At 41.6% G+C, this 22,105-nt stretch overlaps 1 protein-coding gene and 1 pseudogene across 1 annotated transcript in view; both read left to right on the forward strand.

Annotated features, from left to right (window-relative positions):
• The window catches only part of CTNND2 (catenin delta 2), a 1,230,080-nt gene that overhangs the window by 534,761 nt on the left and 673,214 nt on the right, over positions 1-22,105 (forward strand). Inside the window, exons 5-6 of the mRNA XM_042782401.1 lie at positions 12,765-12,937; positions 16,413-16,489. Coding sequence (XP_042638335.1) covers positions 12,765-12,937; positions 16,413-16,489 — 250 coding nt within the window. The remainder of the gene's footprint in view (positions 1-12,764; positions 12,938-16,412; positions 16,490-22,105) is intronic.
• Positions 10,669-11,450, forward strand: LOC122151109 (annotated as a pseudogene).

Genomic DNA, 22,105 nt, shown 5'->3' on the forward strand with positions numbered 1-22,105 from the left:
AAATCTTCACCCAAATCCTAATTAAAAAAAAAAAAAAAAAAGCTGCACCAAAGGAACTGGCGAAGAACAAGGCTCCAGGAATTGATGGAATACTCGCTGAGATATTTCAAAAAACAGATGACCCTCTGGGGGCATTCACTCAGTTATGCCGAGAGATTTGGAAGACAGCTACCAGGCCAACTGACTGGAAGAGATCCTTATTTGTACCCATTCCAAAAAAAGGTGATCCTACAGAATGTGGAATTTATTGAACAGTATCATTAATATCACATGCAAGTAAAATCTTACTGAAGATAATTCAAAATGGTAGCAGCAGTATATTGACAGAGAATTTCCAGAAATGCAAGCTGGATCAGAAGAGGATGTGGAACAAAGGATGTCATTGCTGATGTCACTTGGATCTTAGCTCAAAGCAAAGAATACCAGAAAGATGTTTACTTATGTTTTATTGTCTATGCAAAAGCATTCAATTGTGTGGATCATAACAAATCATGGATAACATTGAGAAGAATGGGAATTCCAGAACATTTGTTGTATTCATGAGGAAACTGCCCATAGATTAGGAGGCTGTTGTTCAAACAGAGCAAGGGGATACTGCATGGTTCCAAATCAAGAAAGGAATATATCAAGGTTGTATCCTTTCACCATACTTATTCAACTTGTATGCTGAGCAAATAATCCAAGAAGCTGGACTATATGAAGAAGGACGTGGCATCAGCATTCAAGGAAGACTGCGATACACAGATGACCACTTTGCTTGAGGAAAGTGAGGATGACTTGAATCACTTACTGATGAAGATTAAAGACTACAGTCTCTAGTATGGATTACATCTCAATATGTAGAAAACAAAAATTCTCACAACTGGTCCAATAAACAGCTTCACAATGGATGGAGAAATTGAAGTTGTCAAGGACTTCATATTACTTGATTCTACAATTAACACCAATGGAAGGAGCAGTCAAGAGATCAGACATCATATAGCATTGGGAAAATCTGTTGCAAAAGACCTCTTTCAAGTGATGAAGAGCAAAGATATCTCCTTGAAGACTAAGGTACACTTAACCCAAGCTATGGTCTCTTCAGTCACCTCTTATGCATGTGAGAGCTGAACAATGTATAAAGAAGAGCAAAGAAGAGTTAATGCTTTTGAGTTGTGATATTGGAGAAGAATGCTAAGAGTACCATGGTCTTCTAAAAGGATTAATTAACAAATCTGTTCTGGAAGAAGTGCAGCCAGAATGCTCCTTGGAAGTGAGAATAGCCAGACTTACATCTCACCCACTTTGGTCATGTTGTCAGAAGGAATCATTCCCTGGAGAAGGATAACATGATTGGTAAAGTGGTGGGTCAGCACAGAAGGGGAAAAGCCCCAACGAGATGGATAGACACAGTGGCTGCAACAATGGGCTCAGATACAGCGAGGATCCTGAGACTGGCACAGGACCAGGAAGTGTTTCATTCTACTGTGCATAGATTCGCTATGAGTCGGAGACAACTTGATGGCATCTGATGACAGCAACAACAACACCTCTATAAATTAAACTTATTAGTGGTGTACTTTAGACAGAGGAAGGAGCTCTGGTGGTGTAGTGGATAAGGCATTTTACTGCTAACTGGTATGTCAGTGGTTCAAACCCACCAGCCACTACACAAGAAGGAAGATGATGTGATCTACTTCCTTAAAGATTTACAACCTCTGAAAGCCAAAGAGGGTCACTATGAGTTGGAAATGACTCAGTGGCAGTGAGTTTGGTTTTTGGTTTTAGGCAAATAAAGTCAATGCTGTTATTCTATTGAGTTGATTTGTTGTTAGATATGACTAAAGTTAAGTTTATTTAGATCGGTTCCATATTTTACAAAGACTTGAATCTCTTAGGTCTAAAGTTAGAATTTCTTGTTAAACCTTTATAGTTTGCATTTTTTTTTTAATTTAATTATCTACCTGAATAACTTCTCACATTCATTTTTATCATTTGTAATAGTATGTTTGTATATAATTTCCATCCTTCATTTCCCTTCTCCTTACTTAATATTTTCCATGAAAAGATTTCCCTTTTCCTTTTATTTGATGTTACTCTAAGATTACTCTATATGAAATAGAATAGACTTAATTTCAAGGAACTAGCTTTTAATTTTCCAAATGTATTTAGTTTCTACACCTCAAATAAATTTTTTTGTTCCAAATTTTATTGTGATTTGGGTGAAAGTTTACAGAGCAAATTAGTTTTCCTTACAGCAGACATACTGTGTGTCTTATCACATTGACTGTAATCTCCCACAATGCAACAACTCTCCTCCCACTTCTTCCCCATAGCCACCTCTTCCCTGTGTCTTTCCCTCTCATTCACTCCTGTCCCCCAACCTGTGTCCCTGTGAATACACACCCCTTTTATTCTCCCATGATTGATCTCTCCAAGTAGTATATCTACCTAATATAAATACTCACCTCATTGCATGTCTTTTGTTTGGCTGGAAGCCACAGGTATGGGTTCAATTCCAGATCTGAAGGGCAGCTAGGGGTCATAGTCTCAGTGGTTCCACCAGGCTCTATCAGACTAGGAAACCTGGTCCCTTTTTTTTTTTTTAATGATTTTGAGTTTTGTTCCGCATTGTTTTCCCACTCTATCCAGGATCTCCTACATAGATCCTTCTCTGAATGGTTGACAGTGGTAGCTGGGCACCATCTACTTCTTCTGGTCTCATAGTCATATAGGCTGAGGATTGCATGGTGAACCAGTCACTTGGACTAACTGTTTCTATGAATCTTTGGTTTTCTTCATTCTTTGCTCTGGATTCGGAGAGAGCCATCATTGCATCTAGGTAGCTGCTTACAAGCTTTTAAGATCCCAGTCGCTACTTGCCAAAATAGGATATGGACCAATGTTTTGTGTAGTATGTTGTGCCAATTGAACTTGATGTCCTCTGCAACCATGGTCCTGAGCCCACAGGTCCAACTACTCACTCCCTCCAGGTAGCTGACTGTGGCCAAGAAGTGACTACAACCTTGTCCCTTGTCAACTCTATTATATACCTAGAAATTCTTACAGAACATATTAATATACTTGTAGAAATATTGTCTATGAACCCAATACATGGTAATGGATACAATCCCCTCTGCACAGACATACCTAATCCTTCAGCCTGTCCATCCATCAGTCCACCTGTATATTAATGTTTGCCATCACTGACAATGTAGTACTGTATGTGCAAAGAAGTTCATCTTTATTGTCTGTACCTCCCATGCACCTCTCTGTGTCTTCCTCTTCCTCAGTCCCATCCTGTTGATCACTCACATTTGGTGTGTTGCTCTTCCTTTCACCCAATTAATTTCAAATAACTCTTAACCTTCCACAAAGACTGGGTTGCAGGTCCACTGAAATGAATGCAGGTTCCTGTCAGTTACCATGGAGTATGAATCTTGTGTGCATTATTTCCTGTGGCCTCTGTAAAGGCTTAGCTATGTTTTTAATACATTTTGAAAGAATCAATTAGCCCTAAGAGTTAATAAAGAATATTTCTATACTGATAAAATTTAAACAAAGCTACCACTTGTTGCTGGTCCAGACCTAGACTTGTCAGTCCCAATGTGTGTGTTATGTACTCCTTTGATTACCCTGAAGTCAAACCAAACCAAATGTACTGCAATCAGTCAGTTGAAATCATAGTGACCCTATAGGATAGTGTACAGCTGCCCCATAGGGTTTCCAAGGCTGTAAATCTTTATAGAAGCAGACTGCCTCATCTTTATCCTGTGGAGTAGCTGGTGGATTTGAACCACTGACCTTTTGATTAGCAATGGAATGCTTTAACCACATATTCTGGTTACCTACTGCCACTCTGACAGAAATATACCACAGATGGGATGGCCTTAACAAACAGGAGTTTATTCTCTTACAGTTTGGAGACTTTAAGTCCAAGTTCAAAGTGTCAGGCTCTAGGGACTCAGTGAAAGCCCCTCAACTTTGGAGTCCAACTTTGCCTCCTGCTCCTGGCCCAGTGGAGCTAGAGGCATTTCTTCACTCAGACAGTTGCTGGCTGCTGAGGCTGGTAAACCCAAGATTAACAAGTAAAAAGGCACAGTCCCGATGTTACCAACCCACACGACGGGCCATTAATTTAAGTCCGTTGTAAGTCCCAAGGTCAGCAGAGCATGGCAGGCTGCTGAATAGCAACATGGTTACATGCAGGGTCCAAGCGTGCCATACGTTAGAGACTATCCCCAAGGCATCTCCTTATATACAGGAAGCAGACCACATCCCAATGGCAGCTACCCAGCTGCTTGTGGTAGATCCCACCATGCAGTTGATTGCCAGTCTCATCATGGGGAATAACTACTACCAGCTGCCCAGCCACTCAACCAGGCCCAGCTAAGTTGACATACAAACATAACCACCACAATTACACCCCTTGTCAACTTGGCACCTGTACAGATCTTCAATGGGTGGTATCTGTACAGGTCTCGTCCACTGGGTGGCCCCAGTCCCCTAGTTCCTGAGTGTTGACCTTACCCCCTTGCCCTGATGGGTCCCGTTCCTCACCCTCTTGGGCATAGCAGCCCTGCCCCCTCACTCTTGGGCAGAGGCTATGGCTCCATCCCAGTGGCTCACATGAACGAGCAGCCCCACACTGCAGAACCCAGTTGGTGAAGGTCTCACTCTGAAACCTAGGGGGCTGTGGTGGTTCCACTTCCAAAAGCCATCGTCTTAACCCTTTCAGGCTGAGGCAGCTCCTATTCTGCCGATTAATGCCGAAGACAACCCACTCCGCAAGAAATCTTCCTGCCCTTGAAATACTCAGCTTTCCTGCTCCATGGGCTGGCCAACCTGCTATTCCATTTTATGCCAGTCTTTTCACGAACTAATGCCCAAAGGCAACCCAGTCCGTCAGGAAGCCGCCTAACCAAGGCATCAAGCTTTCTCTTCTGCGGGCTGGTAAGGCTGTCACTGTCTCATGCTGGTTCTCTGGGCTCTGTTCCTACAGTCTGTCATGCCTGTCTCTGGGCTTTGCTCCTACCATCTCTGTCAGAAATATACCATAAATGGGATGGCCTTAACAAACAAGAGTTTATTCTCTTACAGTTTTGAGGCTTTAAGTCCAAGTTCAAAGTGCCAGGCTCTAGGGGATGGGTGAAAGCCCCTCAACCTTGGAGTCCAGCTCTGCTTCTTGCTCCCAGCCCACTGGAGCTAGAGGCATTTCTTCACTTAGACAGCTGCTGGCTGCTGAGGTTGACAAACCCAAGGTTGACAAGTAAAAAGACACAGTCACGATGTTACCAAACCACATGGCAGGCCATTAATTTAAGTCCATTGTAAGTCCCAAGGTTGGCAGAGCATGGCAGGCTGCTGAACAATGACACGGCTACATGCAGGGTCCAAGCGTGCCATAAGCTAGAGACCATGCCCAAAGGCTTCTCCTTTTACACAGGAAGCAGACCAAATCCCAAAGGCAGCTACCCAGCTGCTTGTGGTAGATCTCACCATGGAGTTGAAGACCAGTCTCATCATGAGGATTAACTACCACCAGCTGCCCAGCCACTCAACCAGGCCCAGCCAAGTTGACACATAAACATATCCACCACACCGTGGTACCACCAGACTTCCTATCCTGAATTAATTACCTCATAAAACATTTATTGAACATCTCTTCAAGGCATTGCTCATTTGATTAGCTGTCTCCTTTAAGTACATGCTTGTTCCTAACACTTTTCTTTTTTTAATGGTAAATACTTCTTTGATATTAAATTTACAAATCCCATCCCTTAGAGATCTGACCTTGTTCTTGTGGCTTCAGCTTCTTCTACTGATGACTTAAAAATCTACATCTCTGTTCTAATATTTCCTTTGCATTGCATCTCAAATTCATCTTAGCAATTATTTAAGGTCTGGAGAGATTATCAGATTTGGTTCCCAGTTACCATCACTCCATGGTGATCATGTTTGTCAGAGCAGAGCTGTGCTTCACAGAGTTTCAATGGCTTCTTTTTTAGAAGAAAAGCCCCATCCAGGCCTTTCTTCCAAGTGCCTCTGAATGGACTTGAAATGTCAGCCTTTTGCTTAGGAGCCAGGTGCTTAACTGTGCCATCCAGGGACAGTATTAAAACCAAGCATAGATTCCATTTTAACTACATAAGTCTCCATTCTTTTAAACTCGACGGCACATACCAACAACAACAACAAGTTAAAAGTCAAGCCCATCCTTGCCCAGACATCAAGTCTCCAACATGTATGTCTCCTACCAGACTTCCCCTTGGGCAAGCCATGTAATGAGAGTCTCTGCTTTTCAGTTCTCCCTTATTTAATGGCCAATATGTTCTGAGACTGATGTTCCACTAAACTTGGCCAGTATTACCAGTTCCCAATAAATTACCTTAACACTTATAGAAACAGGAAGCGTGCACCTGATCATGACTGGGCCATGCCGTCTACTTAATTTGCTTGGAAGAAGCTTACTCTGTCCTGTCAGAAATTCCTGAGCACCCCCTGCTGCCATTGCTGCTGCATTGGCCTTCCTGTGATCTGGTGGAGGTCACAGAGTGATGGTGGTTCTCTTTCACTTCCTATCCACTTAGTCACTAAGTTCTGATGATTTTTTCTTTTAAAATATTCCTTAAATTTATACCGTTCTCCACAGACCCCTAATGCTATCACTCCTGCAGTGAAGATTTGCTCAGTTAGTGTAGCTTTCATCTGTCCTGCAAAACATTTCTGGTCTCTTGTCATCCCTGTCATTTGCAGATCACATTTTATAAATGAGTCTTCCTGCAATCTTGATGCTACTATGTTCTTCTTCATATAGTCCACCTTCTCAGTTTATGTCTTTAGCATACAGATTGAATAAGTAAGGTGAAAACTTGAAGCACAGGCTTCAATATGAATTACATGTGAAAGTAAAGAAAACAAAACTGCTCAAAGCTGAACTAATACACATTATGATAAGTGGTGAGGATATTGAATTTGTCAATGACTTCATTCTATTTGGATCAACAACCAATGTTCATGGAAGCAACAATCAAGAGATTAAATGAAGTATTTTATGGAGCAAATCTGCTGCAAAGACATCTTTAAAGTTCTAAAAAAGCCAAGATGCCACTTTAATTTATAAGGTATTTCTGATCCAAGCCATGGGCCATAAGTCACCTTACATGCACATAAGCACTGGACAATGAAAATGGAAGATAAAAGAAAAATTTATATATTTGAATTGTAGTGTTGATGAGGCACACAGGGCTGGCAGCTGGAACAGTTAAGGCAGGTGTGGAATGCCCTGAGGTGGCAGGGAACAGCAGACAGGGCTCGAAGGAACAGGTAAGGTGGGTGGGGGACAGCCCCCAGGTGGCTGGAAGAAGCAGCAGACAGGGCCAAGGGGGTCACCCAGGAAGTGAGTGGAGTGGTAGGAACAGCTAAGGGAGACAAACTTGTCTGTTGGTTTGTCATACTGTGGTGGCTTGCAGATCACTGTGAGGCTGGTAGCTGTGCCAGCAGGGGTACCCACGGTGGACTGGTTTGGGTGGAGCTTCCAGACTGATAGAGACTCAGAAGAAGGAAGAGGGCATCCACTTCTCAAAGAATTGGCCAGTGAAAACCTTGTGAATAGTAATAAAACACTGTCTGATATATTACTGGAAAATGTTATGAATAGCCCTGAAACACTGCCTGATACAGTGCGGACGATGAGCCCCTCAGGTCAGAAGGCACTCAAAATATGACTGGGAAAAAGCTGCCTCATCAGAGTAGAGTCTACATTATTGATAGGGATAAAGTAGAGCTTTCGGGACCTCCATTTGCTGAAGTGCCACAACTCAATATGAGAAGAAACAGTTACAAACATCCATTGATAATCGGAACATGGAATGTACAAAGTATGAATCTAGGAAAATTTGAAGTTGTCACAAATGAAATAGAATTCATGAAGAATGATATCCTAGACATTAGTAAGCTGAAATGGACTTGTTTGGGCCATTTTGAATTAGACAACCATGTGATCTACTATGCCAGAAATGGCAGATTGAAGAGCAATGGTGTGGTGTTCATCGCCACAAAGAATGTTTCAAGATCTGTCCTGAAGTACAATGCTGTCAGTGATAGAATAATATCCATACACCTACAAGGAAAACCATTTCATACTATTATTATTAAAATTTACACACCACCAAAGCCAAAGATGAGGAAATTGAAGATTTTTACCAACTTCTGCAGTCTGAAATTGACCAAACATGCAATCCAGATATGTTGATTATCACTGGTGAATGGAATCCAAAAGTTGGAAACAAAGAAGAATCACCAGTAGCTGGAAAATTTGCCCTTGAAGATAGAAATAATGCTGGAGAGCGCATGATACAATTTTGCAAGACTAATAACTTATTCATTGCAAATACCATTTTTCAACAACAGAAATGGCAGCTATACACGTGGACTTTGCCAGAAGGAGTACACAGGAATCCGATTGACTGAAGTCTCTTCTAGATCAGTCCATTGCACTAAAAATAACATCAGGCATTCCTAGATGGGAATTCCATACCCAGCCTCTTCCTTTCCCTTCCTCCCACCCACAGAAATGTCCCCACATCCTTGCTCTAGCTGACATACTCCACTTTCTCAGGATTCTGCCTGATTTTACTAATTGCCCAAGCAAGAGAAAGAAATACCTATCATTTGTCACCCCAAACTATAAATGGTTCTGAAATCTTAGGCAAATTTGAATTTTCTACCTTGATGCACAGTAACATTGATATAGCTAAATAAGTTAGTTGTATTTTGCTTCCACTATACAGTAATTGAGAATTATCCTATACATTTCACTTTTTTCATAATTTCATGTGCTTAAGGCATTTGACTGCTAACCAGAAGGCTGGCAGTTCAAACCCACCATCCACTCCTCAGAAGGAAGGTTGGGCAATCTACTTCTGTAGTTGATACTGCTTCAGTAACCCAAGGAGGGGTCGCTATGTGTTGGATCTGACTCGAAGGCAGTGAGGTGTTTTTTTGTTTTGTTTTGTTTTGTTTTTTGTTTTTAATACCCTCTAAAATTGGATTGATTTTATGACACATCTGAAAACCAGTGAGCTATAGAAAAGTCATTGTAAAATGTGCACAGTGTTGTGGCTGTGGTCCTGACTGCTTTGCCCTTCCTGGGAGATGTCAGCGGTCTGTTCATATTATGATGCTCATTGTTGGAATCACCTTTGTCAGAGCCCATCTAGGTTTCAGTGCTTGAGGTGTATGAACAAAGTAATGAGATCGAGGATCTTGATTGGCTTCGGCTGAGTACTGACCAGAGGTACAACTGATTCCATAAACGATGGACAGATTTGATTATTTCAGGATACATATTTTGGGAGCATATGAATCATACCTTCAACTGAATTTTTTGAAGAGAATTGCCACAGAAAGCCCCTGCTTAGAGAGCACTGATAGGGTTCTGAAGATAATTTTATGAATCTACTAAGAATATTATAAAATTATTTAACATGCTAACTACACACTCAAGAAAGTTCATTGAGAAAGTTTGCACAGTATTTCCAAAAGGTAGATAATTAGGATATGCAACTGTTGTGCTTTATAGAGTATTAAAACTCACCCAAAAACCCAATGCCGTCAAGTGAGATCCAGCTCATAGCAACCCCTCCTTGGGTTTCTGAGGTGGTATCACTACAGAAGTAGATTATCCAACCTTCCTTCCAAGGAGTGGCTGGTGGGTTTGAACCCTTCTAGTTAGAAGTCAAGTGCCTTAGCCACTGTGGCACCAGAGCTCACAGGAACTAGGAACTAGGCGACTAAAAACCTGTGACTGTAGTCCACCTCTGTCCTCCCTCTGCCTGCCTCCTCCTTGTTGTTAATCCTCACCCTCTCCGGCCCCCATCAGAGGCCCTCCACTTGCCTTCCAGAGGGTCTTCCATACCCTGGTGTGCCTACTGCCAGAGCTGCAGTGGCCAGCCTTGTCTCCTTCTGCCTGGCAGCTTTCCTAGCAGTAACGGGGCCAGTATGTTCCTGGCCTCCCAGAATGAAGCTCTGCATGCGTTTCCCTGTGGAGACATTGGATATCTGATGATTAGGCCCATAAAACCATCACTACACATTAAATGATTTTCTGCAGCCTATTGGAAACTTCCCCATCTGGTATATATTGTTTTCTTGGGACTCTGTTTTCTAAATTAAAAGAAAAAGGATTACAATTGTACTTTTGTTATGCCCTTCATGATCAAGTTGGATTGCATGGATACATTTTATTTCCTTTTATCCAGAAACTATATAGATTCCAAAGTACCAAGTCTGATTCTATGTCAATTAATTGGTTTATTATTCAGTATCCAATGATGAAAAAGTATTTTTATTCTGTTTGAAAGTTCCAACATAGAATCTGTGAGAAGGGAAAGGTTTTAAATGACATAGGTTATATGACCCGATACTATTCAATAGGGGATACATTTTCATGCAAAATGATCCGTGTCATGCCAAATCTGGGTCTCCTTTTAAATATAACGCCATATTTCAGTCTCATAAAGAAAGAAATGGGCAACTTGAAATCCTTCCTTATTAGAAATTATATTATGTCTAAAAGAGTGGGAACAAAAGTGATATAACACCCATACTATAGCCTATGTACATGTAATTACCCTCCAACAAAAAGGGACTTTGTGCTGCCTTTGAGATAACACATGTACTGTGAGAATGAAGACCATTCTCAGCATGCAGACGGCTGACATTCCAGGCAACATGATCATCAGTCTGCAGGGACCCACAGTCATTGTGAAGAGCCCCAGAGGTACCTTGCCGAGAAAATTCAGTCCCATCAGTGTAGAACTCAGTCTCCTTGGAGAGAAAAAGAAGAGGCTTCTCAGTGGTGGGGAAACAGAAGGGAACTGGCTTCAGTTCACTGTCTGTAGTGTGAGGAGTTCTAGTGGGGTAGTCAAAGCATTTGGCTGCCAACCAGAAAGTTGGCAGTTCAAACACACCAACCACTGCATGGGAGAAAGATGAGACAGTCTACTTCCCTAAAGATTTACAGCCTTGGAAACTCTATGGAGCAGTTTTATTCAACCCTGTAAGGTCATTATGAGTTGGAATCAACTTGATGGCAGTGGGGTTTTTTGGCTTTGTAGTCATGTACGAGTGTGAGCAACATTGCTACTCTGGGCTGTCATTACAAGATGTGGTCTGTGTGTGCTCACTTCCCCATCAACGTTGTTATTTGTGGCAGCAGATCTCTTTTTGAAATTTGAAACTTCTTGGTAAAAATACATGCATAGGGTTCAGATGAGGCAAGGTGTTTCTTGATCAGTATCACAGGCACAGAAAGATGAGTTAATTCTTGAAGGAAAAGACATTGAACTTGTGTGAAATTCAGCTGCTTTCATTCAGCAAGGCAGGACAGTTAAAATCAAGGATATCTGAACAATTGTAGATGATATCTTGTCTCTGAAAAAGGACCAATTCAACAAGCTGATGAGTAGTATCTCAGAGTTATCCAGCTATGGAAATGAGGCCAGATGATTTCTAAGACCTGTGGGTGATATTTTTAAGATTCAGTAAAATCAATCTATTTCAAAAAGAAAAAGACAGACAACATAGAAAAGCTTGTGTTGCCAAGTTTTTCTGCATAATCCATCTACTGTGTTTCCTCCAACACACTTCACAAACACACTATAGAAAACAACACCACCTATGCTCCTCTGTGCTTCTTTTAATCATCAGAGTGCTCAATTTGATTAAGAACAATTTGATTAAAAGGAAAAGTATACTATCAGCTCACAATCTAAGAAGATAAACATGATTTCATATACAAAGTGCAATTAATTACTAGTCTATGGACTGAATTTTATTTCGCCATCACTTATCATTTAAGCCACATTGTTGTTGTTGTTGTTGTTATGTGCTGTCGAGTCGGACCCGACTCATACTGACCCCTCCTTGGGTTTCTGAGGCAATCTCACTACAGAAGTAAATTGCCCCATCTTCATTAGCCAACACAAAAACCAAACCCACTGCCATCAAGTTGATTCCAACTTACAGTGACCTCTTTTGGGTTTCTGAGGTGGTAACTCTTTATGGAAGCAGATTGCCAAGTCTTCCTTCTGTGGAGTGGCTTGTGAGCTTGAACCACCAACCTTCTATAGCAGCACCAATTTTAATGCTGTGTCTTCTCTTCTTTCTCCTAATATGTACTGCTGTGATTGCAAATGTCATCTGTAATTAGGTGAGATCAGGGCAAGGTCTGTATTCTGTGGCTAGTTAGTACTACTTTAGAACACTGCCTGCCCTTCAGACACTGAGGTCTTAGTTACATCACCACATAGACAATAGGGTTTGTGTCTGATTGGAATGTTTTGAGTGTTTTAACATCCTAATCATTAAGTAGAAGTTATAATTATATCAACAAAATTAACATGTACCAATAGGTAGACTTTTGAATTGCTTCAAATGTTTCTGATATTGTCTGCTCTAAAAATACCAACTTGATTAACCAATTTGTCTCATAAAAAAAAAAAAATGTTTCTATGTAGGTCAAGGTGAGATCATTTGAAAAATCTACACTTTTGAGAACTTTTAAGCTGCCAAATATATTTATTTATTTATCTCTTTATTTATTTATATATAATTTTCCAGCCAGAGCCAAATTATGTGGTCATTTTGGTTCTCAGAATTCAAAGCAGACAGGTCTGGGATCATGTGCGTGTGATAATTCTAGGGTACTCTCAATAAATAATACATGTCATTTCTGCTTCACTGAGACTGTCACTGACTGCTCTAAATGACTTTCAATGCAGGGCCCAGCTTGCTCTCCCAGAGTGCACTTCAGCTCAATTCCAAACCTGAAGGGTCCTTCCAGTATCCGGCCAGCTACCATAGCAACCAGACCCTGGCCCTGGGTGAAACGGCCCCAGCACCGATCCCCGCCCGCAGTGCACAGGGCCGAGCTGCAGCCCAGAGCTTCAGCCAGGTATGTGCACAGGGAACACACGTGGGTGCTAGGAGGACGGACGGGAATGTGGATGTGAAATGCATATGAGGACCCATTCTTGCTTTTCTGTTGTTGTGCCCTCCAAGTTCTGCAAGATGGCATCAGGGCTGTGAATTAAGGAAATGAGTAATAAATGGTGATGATAGAGTAAAAGGGACCTGCACAGCTGCTTTGTGTAGGGATGTCTGGGAGTAGCTCACTCTGTGTATTTTGCATGTATTCATGTGTGAATCTACGCATATATGTGTATTTACTATGTGTCGGTTTCTATATGTGATATAAAGGAGCTCTGGTGGTGTAGTGGTTAAGGCATTTGGCTGCTAACCAAAGGTCAGTGGTTCAACCCCACCAGCTGCTCCATGGAAGAAATATGGGGTAGTCTCCTTCTGTAAAGATTTACAGCCTTGGAAACCCAGTAGGAGTCACTGTGAGTCAGAATCGAGTCAATGGCAGTTTTTTTTTTTTTTTTTTTTGGTTTATAGGTGCTATAAACATGACATAGATTCTGAGTGGTTGTATCTGAAAAATATACTGAGTAATTTTTTTTTCTCCTAAAAGAAGGAGATAGATTCTTTGGGTCAATCTTATAAATAAATAACCTTGTAAATACGCATCAAGTGTATCAAACTCATCTGAAAATAGGTGTGCTTACTTTAGGAGTAGTTCCACTTTGTGAAGTCTGATGTTCACATGTGCTCCTAATTGTTTCTTTAAGGGATGCACTCACTCTTGGGGGGTCTGTGGTACTATAAGATCTTAGAGTAGCTCATAGGAACACCACCTCAGCCAGAACCACTCTTGGTGAGAAATGAATACTAATCTGGGAATGATTTTCTTTTTTTCAGGAAAGATATAAAAGTTGTGAGATCTGTGTATCTATTTATTTATCTGTCTACCATCTATCTGTCTCTGTCTATATAGAGAGATATATAGAAATACTTGTATAGGTACACAGATCTCGATATAGACTTACAGCCATAGAGAAACAAAGGTAGATGTCAGTATACATAGTGGTTGATGTTGTCCTTCTGTGCCGTCATGTCAGTGTTTGGGTCATGGGGACCCCACATGACAGAGTAGGAGTCCTCCCTCAGTTTCCCTAGGCTGTAATCTTTACAGAAGCAGATTGCCAGCACTGTTCTGCACAAACACCAGGTGGGTTCAAACTGCCAGATTTTCAGTCAGTCGCAGAACTAAGCATTTGATATGAAAGATGGGACAGATAGCCAACATTCTGGTTTCATAACTTTGGAGTGCAGGCTGTATTCAGTCCCACTGGTGTTAGTATAATGGAGCCCCACCTTGTTTGAAGCTATTTGAAACTTCCCTGTCTTCCTGAGGCCTTAGGAACCACTGATGCTCGTGCTTCAGTTTTGAGTCTGGAAGAGCCACCCCTTCATGTGATGGGCTCGGTTGCACCTCTTGTGGGTTTAGCGGGCAGCCCTGCTGCCAGGAATCCTTCCTGTCCATGCCAGCTCCTCTGACTCCCAAGCCCACATCAGCAACCAGTTGTGCTCATACTGATTTTTTTTTTTTTTTACTATCTTTCATCCATGTGATTTTCTCCAACTAAACTGAAAGCTACTTGAGGGCCAGGACAGACATTTTTCTCCTTGTATCAGCAGCACCTGGCAGACCCCATGCCACCCGAGAATTGACTGCAGAGAGGCGGGAAGCAAGGAGAGTTAGAATGGGGCCACGTGTAGTCATGAGGAGATGTTCATTTCATGCACCGTGGGCATCGTTCAAGCATAAGCTGAAAAGTCTCATTACATTGAAATTATTGACCCAGTGGTATTTTTAGAATATGATTGTTTTTCCAAGTGACACCCTGTGCAGCTGTGGCTTTTACCTTGCCTTGATGCTGAGCTATGGGATCTGTGGATAAGAGGGGGTGATAAATAAAACATCCCACAGAGAAGGGTCTGCCTCTCACTGTGGCTCGGGCCATAGACTCAGTTCAAGCAGCACCACCCAGTTTTAGTGGGGAAATAAAGGTGCGCCATTTCCCTGGTTTGAATAGGGGAAAAAAGGGGCACTATTCCCTGTGTTTGAATGAATGTGTGACAGAGTCCAAGTCTCTCAACATAGAGGAGAAGCCTGGATGGTCCTATTTCCTGGCTGAAGGCTGTCTGTTCTTTAGAGAACAGTGGCGCTCCTTGACACATATTTGAAAGGCTGCATGAGGGGGTGTCTGCAAACAATTTTAATTCTTTAGGGAAAGTTATATATACTTACCACAAACCAAATAGTCATTGTTTCATTATATATGCATGTTATATGATGTTTGAAAGACTGAGTGGTCTTTTAGCACAGCAAATAGTATTACTTTTTTTAAAGCTAATTTTATTAAAAGATGAAACAGAACCTGTATGACTTCTCTCTCCAGGTACAGTCTTTTTTTTTTTGTTCTCAAAAGCATCCCATTATGGAGTGGGACTGTTCTTCTTTCCATCTTCTCTGACTCTCTGGCCCTGAGGTACTGCTCATGGAGACGATAGACTCACTTTTCAGTTCTTTGAAAGCAAGTTGATGGTTTACAGCCCTTCTTTTGGCCTAATGTCTAGATCTAAGGGATCACAGTTTGAAGTAAGGGCTATTTTATACTGAGGATAGCTGATCAGATATATGAATTTAGCTTTTATCAGTTTTCTACCACTTTTAAGATGCATAACTAGTAAAATAATGAAGTTCTACCTTCTGTTATTTTTATCTGGAACTCTTTCATTGTCCATGCTTGGCCTTTTTCTTAAATACCAAACCAAAACCCAACCCAACCCACTGCCATTGAGTCAATTCCAACTCATAGCAACCCTGTAGGGCAGGGTAGAACTGCCACATAGCGTTGCAAGGCTGTAAATCTTTACAGAAGCAGACTGCCATATCTTTCTCCCACAGAGCAGCTGGTGGGTTCAAACCACTGACCTTCTGCTTAGCAGCCTACAGCTTTAACTGCTGTGCACTATGGCTCCTATGAATACCAAAGACCTCTGTAATTTGAGTGGGATACAAGGAGTCAACTAAAATAAATAAATGAGTAAGTGTGCTGATGGCTAAGCATCATGGGAAATGGAAATAGCGATATAAAATGAAAAACCAGTCAACTTTTCAATGAGTTCTATGTGCATCTTGGAAGCTCAGTTCACCCATAGCTAGGTAGTCACTAGCTATTAACTATGCCTTTGTTACTTATAAAATGAATAGCTACCATTTATCAGACTCCCAGAAGGTAACCTGTATACTTCCGTCCTCTTATTTAAACCTCTCAAGAGGGTTGTATTTTCCTCTACATATTAAAGTCGAGAGGACTCAGACTCATCTGGGTTTACAGAGTATTAGTGCACCATTTTAAGGAAGCAGCAGCAAGAATGGGAGCATGATCTGGACCAAATTGACATCTCAGAGTTCCAGGGAGCATTGTGTATGCTTCTTGTTTGTATATTGACCATTGTAGAAAATGTATCTACAGCTTACACCCAGTAAGAGGCCTATAAACATGGAAAAGCGATATGCTGGCCGATCTGCCTCCATGTAAGTCCTCCACTGATAGAAGTTAATGATACTCCATCATCTGCTAATTGTCATGGGAGTAAAATGTAGCTGTTCAGAAAGACAGGACTGAGCCTTGCATTGAAAGTCATATCTGCGTTAATGTTTAATTAGAAAGTGTTATTACATTGTAAAGTATGAACAGTGTGCAGTCAAAGTCGTCAGAGTGGTGGTTTGAAGCCATCAATAAAAGTGAATGTTCAAGATTAGACTGTAAGTTTGAGGCAGAAGTTAGTGCAATATTCATTTATCTGGCAGTTGAGTGGGTAGGAGTCTGAATGTTTAGCAATTCTTGAATATTCCAAAACTAGTTCCAAAGCATTAAGCTAACAGGATTGTGAGTGCTGGTGAATATTCTGATTCTTTATTGTGTAAACTATGTACCAGACATTGCCGCCAAGATTTCTTCCTACTGGGTGCTACAGCAGGAAAGACATGTTTCATGGACCATCCTACCCAAGAGGTCACCATGAGTTGGAATGGACTAAACTGCAACTAACAGGACCTAGGGTCTCACATGGCAGAGAAATGTTTAACAAGCACACCAGGGTTTTACTCCGAGTTTAATGTTATACCGTTGAAAGTGGGGAGACCATGTCCTATCCCAACAATGTCTCCATTGTTCAATTCATCATTGCAAACTCTCTTTGTGTGTTTTTATAGGGCCTGGTCTATAGTCTTTTCAATATTCTGAGTGGAGTTAAATCTCTTTCCTTCAAGGCCAGATAAATTTTTAGAATATCCTGGAGTCATAAGGTGCCAACCGAGCTAACAAAGTTCAGAGGATAGCCAACAGGGGCCAGGACTGATTCACAAGGACAATGATCTGTCAGCACACCTGGCTGCCATCGAGTCAATTCCGACTCCTAGGGACCACGTATGACAGAGTAGAGCTGATTGTTCCCTGGGGTGTCCAAGGCTATACATCTTTAAAGGAGCAGACATTGCTCTCTCCTATGGAGTGGCTGGTGGGTTCAAACCGTCGACCTTTTTGTTAGCAGCCAAGTGCTTTAACCACTGCGCCACCAGGGCCCTTTCTATCAATGCAAAACCAGTTCTTTGCCCCAAACAAGTGTAATTCTAAAGCAAAGCATGTGATTTTCTATCTGGCTCATAAACCGTTTCTAAACACAGCTTCACAGGAGTGTCATAAATGCCAAGAATACTAATTTCAAGTTAGAAAACATCTCCTAGCTTATTCCACATAGCAACCTTTATTGTGTGATCATCTCCAGGCTCTGCGCTCAGTCCTGGCCACGTGCACGTAACCTACACTGTCAGACCATGGGTCTGAGTAAGATTATGGGTCATGACATTCAAAAAAATATTAGTTCTCTGGCATTACCCCAACTGAAATCCTTGACCATCCTCCTCCTGAGACTCTAAGATGAGTTCATGGGGCTGGACTGTAGGAAAGAGTGTCTCCTTGCATCAGACCCCAGGCCCTCCCAGGAGGTGACAGCAGCAGACATGAATTATCTTTTTATTCCTCCCCATTTCAGCACTCTGTTCTGCTAGGCTGAGAGCCCCATTCTCTAACAGGGTGTACAGATTACACTGCATCCTTCCCTCATCGTCTAGGTGAACTCTCACCATTTTGTTAACTCTTCCAGGTGCCCCAATCAAAATATAGCTACTCTTCTTTTAAGTTTTCACTCCATTTGTATTCCTTTAGTTTATTCTTCAGTGTGTTCATGATGTTTAATGTGTGCCCATTTTATGCCATGAGCTATTCTAGGTGATTGTGATGCAATAGTGAAAAAATAAAACCTAAAACAATGGACAATGATATTTGATCTCAAGAAACATACATTCTAGGGGCAAAGAGTGGGGATTCAGAGATGATCACTATGGGCTAAAGGAGATACCCTGATACACAACACGGTAAAGGAGATACAAAGTACAGGATGATGCGTGGCAGATTTAGAGCTTTGTGGGGAAGGTGACATTTGGGCAGAGACCTGACAAACAGGGAATGAGCTTTCTGGCTCCTTGGGAGTCAACAGATGCAGGGACCCTTGGTTGGGGCAGGCTGGCATGTGGATGGGACAAGAGCCTACCACAGTGGCTAGAACTAAGTGGAAAGAGTGTGGGGGAAGGGTGTTTGTAAGGTGATAGGTGGCAATAACTCGGTAAAAGATCACTGATGATACAAGATCACTGAGTGGATCTTGTCTTTTCCTCTGAGTGAAATGAGGAGCCAGTGGGGAATTTTAACCAGAGGAACATGATCTGGCTTATGTGTGAAAATCATCATTTTCTCATATAGCACATGGTATCCTTGTTGTTGTCATTGTTGTTGTTATGTGCCATCGTGTCTGACCCAACTCATAATGACCCCTCCTTGGGTGTCCGTGGCAGTATCACTACGGAAGTAGATTGTCCCATCTTCCTTCCGAGAGTGGCTGGTAGATTTGAATCGCCAGCCTTCTGGTTAGCAATCAAGTGCCTTAGGCATTACGCTACCAGAGCTCCCCATATCCTTGTTAGTTGCAGGTAAGTCTATTTCTTCCCATTATATTGCATTGTTACAAGAATAAAATGCAAAAATGATTTCCTTATCCCTAGTAAGTGATCCCAGGGTCACCAAGTGTTGTTCAGGTTCTTTGAAAACCAGCCCCATTCCTTACAGTTATAACACAGAAGCGTGTGGGTGGGTTAGAGAACAATAAAGTTGTCTGTGCTCTGGCTTTACATGCTACCCTTCATGTACAGTTTCTTGTGGATTATGTGAAAAGTTGAATGGAACACTTCGGGCATAGATCAGTTGCTCTCTCTCTCTCTCTCTGTGTGTGTGTATATATATATATATATATATATATATATATATATATATATATATATATATATATATATATATAAACCCCATATCTCAGCTTAACATAGTTTGACAGGCATTGCATACTTCAAAGAAAAAAAAATGTACAAGACATACAAAATTGTATGTCTGTATATGGGACATTGTCAAAGCCGGACGTGATCTTAATGACTTCATACCACTGTCATTCTCTCTAGCAGAAATGAAGCAAGTGTGTGCATAGTTGCCCTCAGATAAATGAGCTGCTTGCTGCAGGAAGTTAAGAATTACATAATACCACACACACACACACACACACACACACAAGAAAAAAAAAAAACCTACTGCCATCAAGGTGATTCCAACTCATTGCAAGCTTATAGGACAGAATAGAGCTGCTAATGGGGTTTTCCAAGGCTGCAAATCTTTACTGAAGTAGACTGCCTTATCTTTCTCCTGCAGAGCAGGTAGTGATTTTGAACTGCTGACCTTGCTGTTAGCAGCCAACCATTCAACCATTGTACCACTAGGGCTCCTAGTATACAATAGTTCCAGAAAATACAACCAAACAATAGGGGATAGTTGAGAAAAGCAATAAGCTTTTCTTAAGTAAAATTGTCATTTCTTTTCAACCTGAACTATGGAGCTAATGCTGGACTGGCTTTTATGCTGTAAGAAGGGCTCATTCATGCTATATCATCGTTATAAAAACACCATCAGCTTACTTGTGCCGCAGCCCAATGGGTTCATTGGGTTAGGACATTGCTTCCTGGTACACTATCCTTTAGATGGGTGTGACGGCAGGTGGTGGGAGCTCCAGGGATGGTGGGTGGGTAGACCATGGAGACCCACATGTTGAAGGTGAAAAACAATGTCCCAATAAGCTGTTGTTGCCTTGGCTGTTATAACTGAGAACAGTTGTCTTCGTGTCTTGGGACAGGAATAACAGAACATCACAAGGTAGTGGTGTTAGGTGCTGTTAAGTCAAGTTTTGGCTCATAGCCACCCCATGTGACTTCACCCCCATCTGAAGTAGAGTAGAAAAGCCCATAGGGTTTCCTAGCACAGTACATAAGAGCTCGGCTGCTGATGTACCTGTGCTTCCTTGGGAGAAAAAGACCTTGCAATCCGCTTCCATAAAGGATATAGCCAAGGAGAACCTTACAGGGTAGTTCTGCTCAGTCCCGTAGAGTCACTGTGAGTTGGAATCAGCTCAGTGGTACACAACAACAGCAGCAACAGTCTTTACAGAAGCCAATCACCACATCTTTTCTCCTGCAGAGCTGCTGGGGTAGGTTCAAACTGTCAACCTTTCAGCTAGCAGCCCAGTGCGTGAGCACTGAGCCACCATCCTAGGTGGCTCTATAGAACAGAAATTTACTTTCTCACAGTTCTGGAGCCTGCATGTCCAAATTCGGAGATCGGACATCAGTAGGACCACGATCTCCCTGTCGGCACAAGGGGAAGGTCCTCCCTCACGGGCCCGTGTCCGGTAGCCCTGGGCGCTCTTCACCATCCTTGGCTCTCACTGTATCTTCATACGGTGTCTTTCCTGCTTATGTCGCACTGTTTCTTTCTTTCTTTCTTTCTTTTTTTTTTTTTAATCCCCCTTGTATAAGACACCACTCAGAAAGCTTTAAGACTAGGACACACCATCCCCTGGTATGACGCTGTTACTTTAACTGATAAAAAAAAAGAAACCCTATCTCCAAGCAAAGTCATATTCATAGGTACAGGGGTTAGGACTTAACATATCTGTTGGAGGACACAGTTCAATCCATAACCATGTTATAGAGACAACTAGTATGATATGACTCCAGTTTGCTTTACTTATAGAAGTTGTACTTAAAGCAAAGCCAGAAATAAACTTGGAGGATACAATGTTGCTGTGATATTTTCAGAGTAGAATGTAGACATTATGCAGCATGGTAGAAATCATGCTGTTTTGCATGTATTTTTGGACATATTTGTGGGAAATTACAGTATATTTGTTTTAACAATTACAGTATATTTGGTGTTAGTCCCTATCCATTCCCTTAGGGTATACTATACCCAGGTATACTATACCCTGGTGGTATAGTGGATAAGACGTTTGGCTACTAATCAGACAGTCAGTGGTTCAAACCCACCAGCCACACCACAGAAGGAAGATGAGGCAATCTACTTCCATAAAGATGTACAGTCTTGGAAACCCAATGAGAGTTGTTATGACTTGGAATTGACTTGATGGTAGTGACTTTTGTTTTCCATTTTATTCATTGCTTTAAGGAGCTCTGGTGGTGTAGTGGCTAGTGCATTCAGCTGTTAACCAAAAGGTTATCAATTTGAACCCATCATCTGCTCTGTGGGAGAAAGATGTGCAGTCTGTGTCTGTAAAGATTACAACCTTGGAAACCCTATGGGCCATTTTACTCAGTCCTATAGAGTCTCTATGAATCTGAATTAACTCAACAGCAGTGGATTTGGATTTTTTTTTTTTTTTTTTTCATTCATTGCTTTGCTTTAAAGCCTTCTGTCTTCTTTTTCCCTTTCAGCTTAAGGATGTGTGATGTGGCTTCAGTGACCAAGAGGTTTCTCATTGCAGGGAGAGTCTGTGTATGTTTTACTATCCTATTTCCTCACTGGGTAAAATTGATTTAGTATAGTTACACCACCACGCTGGAAACCTTGGGATGAATTGGGTATGCATATTCTGGGCAATGCTTTTATAATTTTTAGGAAAAAGTTGCCATCAAGAAGTCCCTCCTGTATGAGTTCCTTAAGATACATTTGTATAAAATACTTTTGTTGTGGATTTTTTT

Source organism: Orycteropus afer, unplaced genomic scaffold (genome assembly GCF_000298275.1).
Source record: "Orycteropus afer afer isolate SDZICR_OR568_19922 unplaced genomic scaffold, OryAfe1.0 scaffold00303, whole genome shotgun sequence".
NCBI lineage: Eukaryota > Metazoa > Chordata > Mammalia > Tubulidentata > Orycteropodidae > Orycteropus > Orycteropus afer.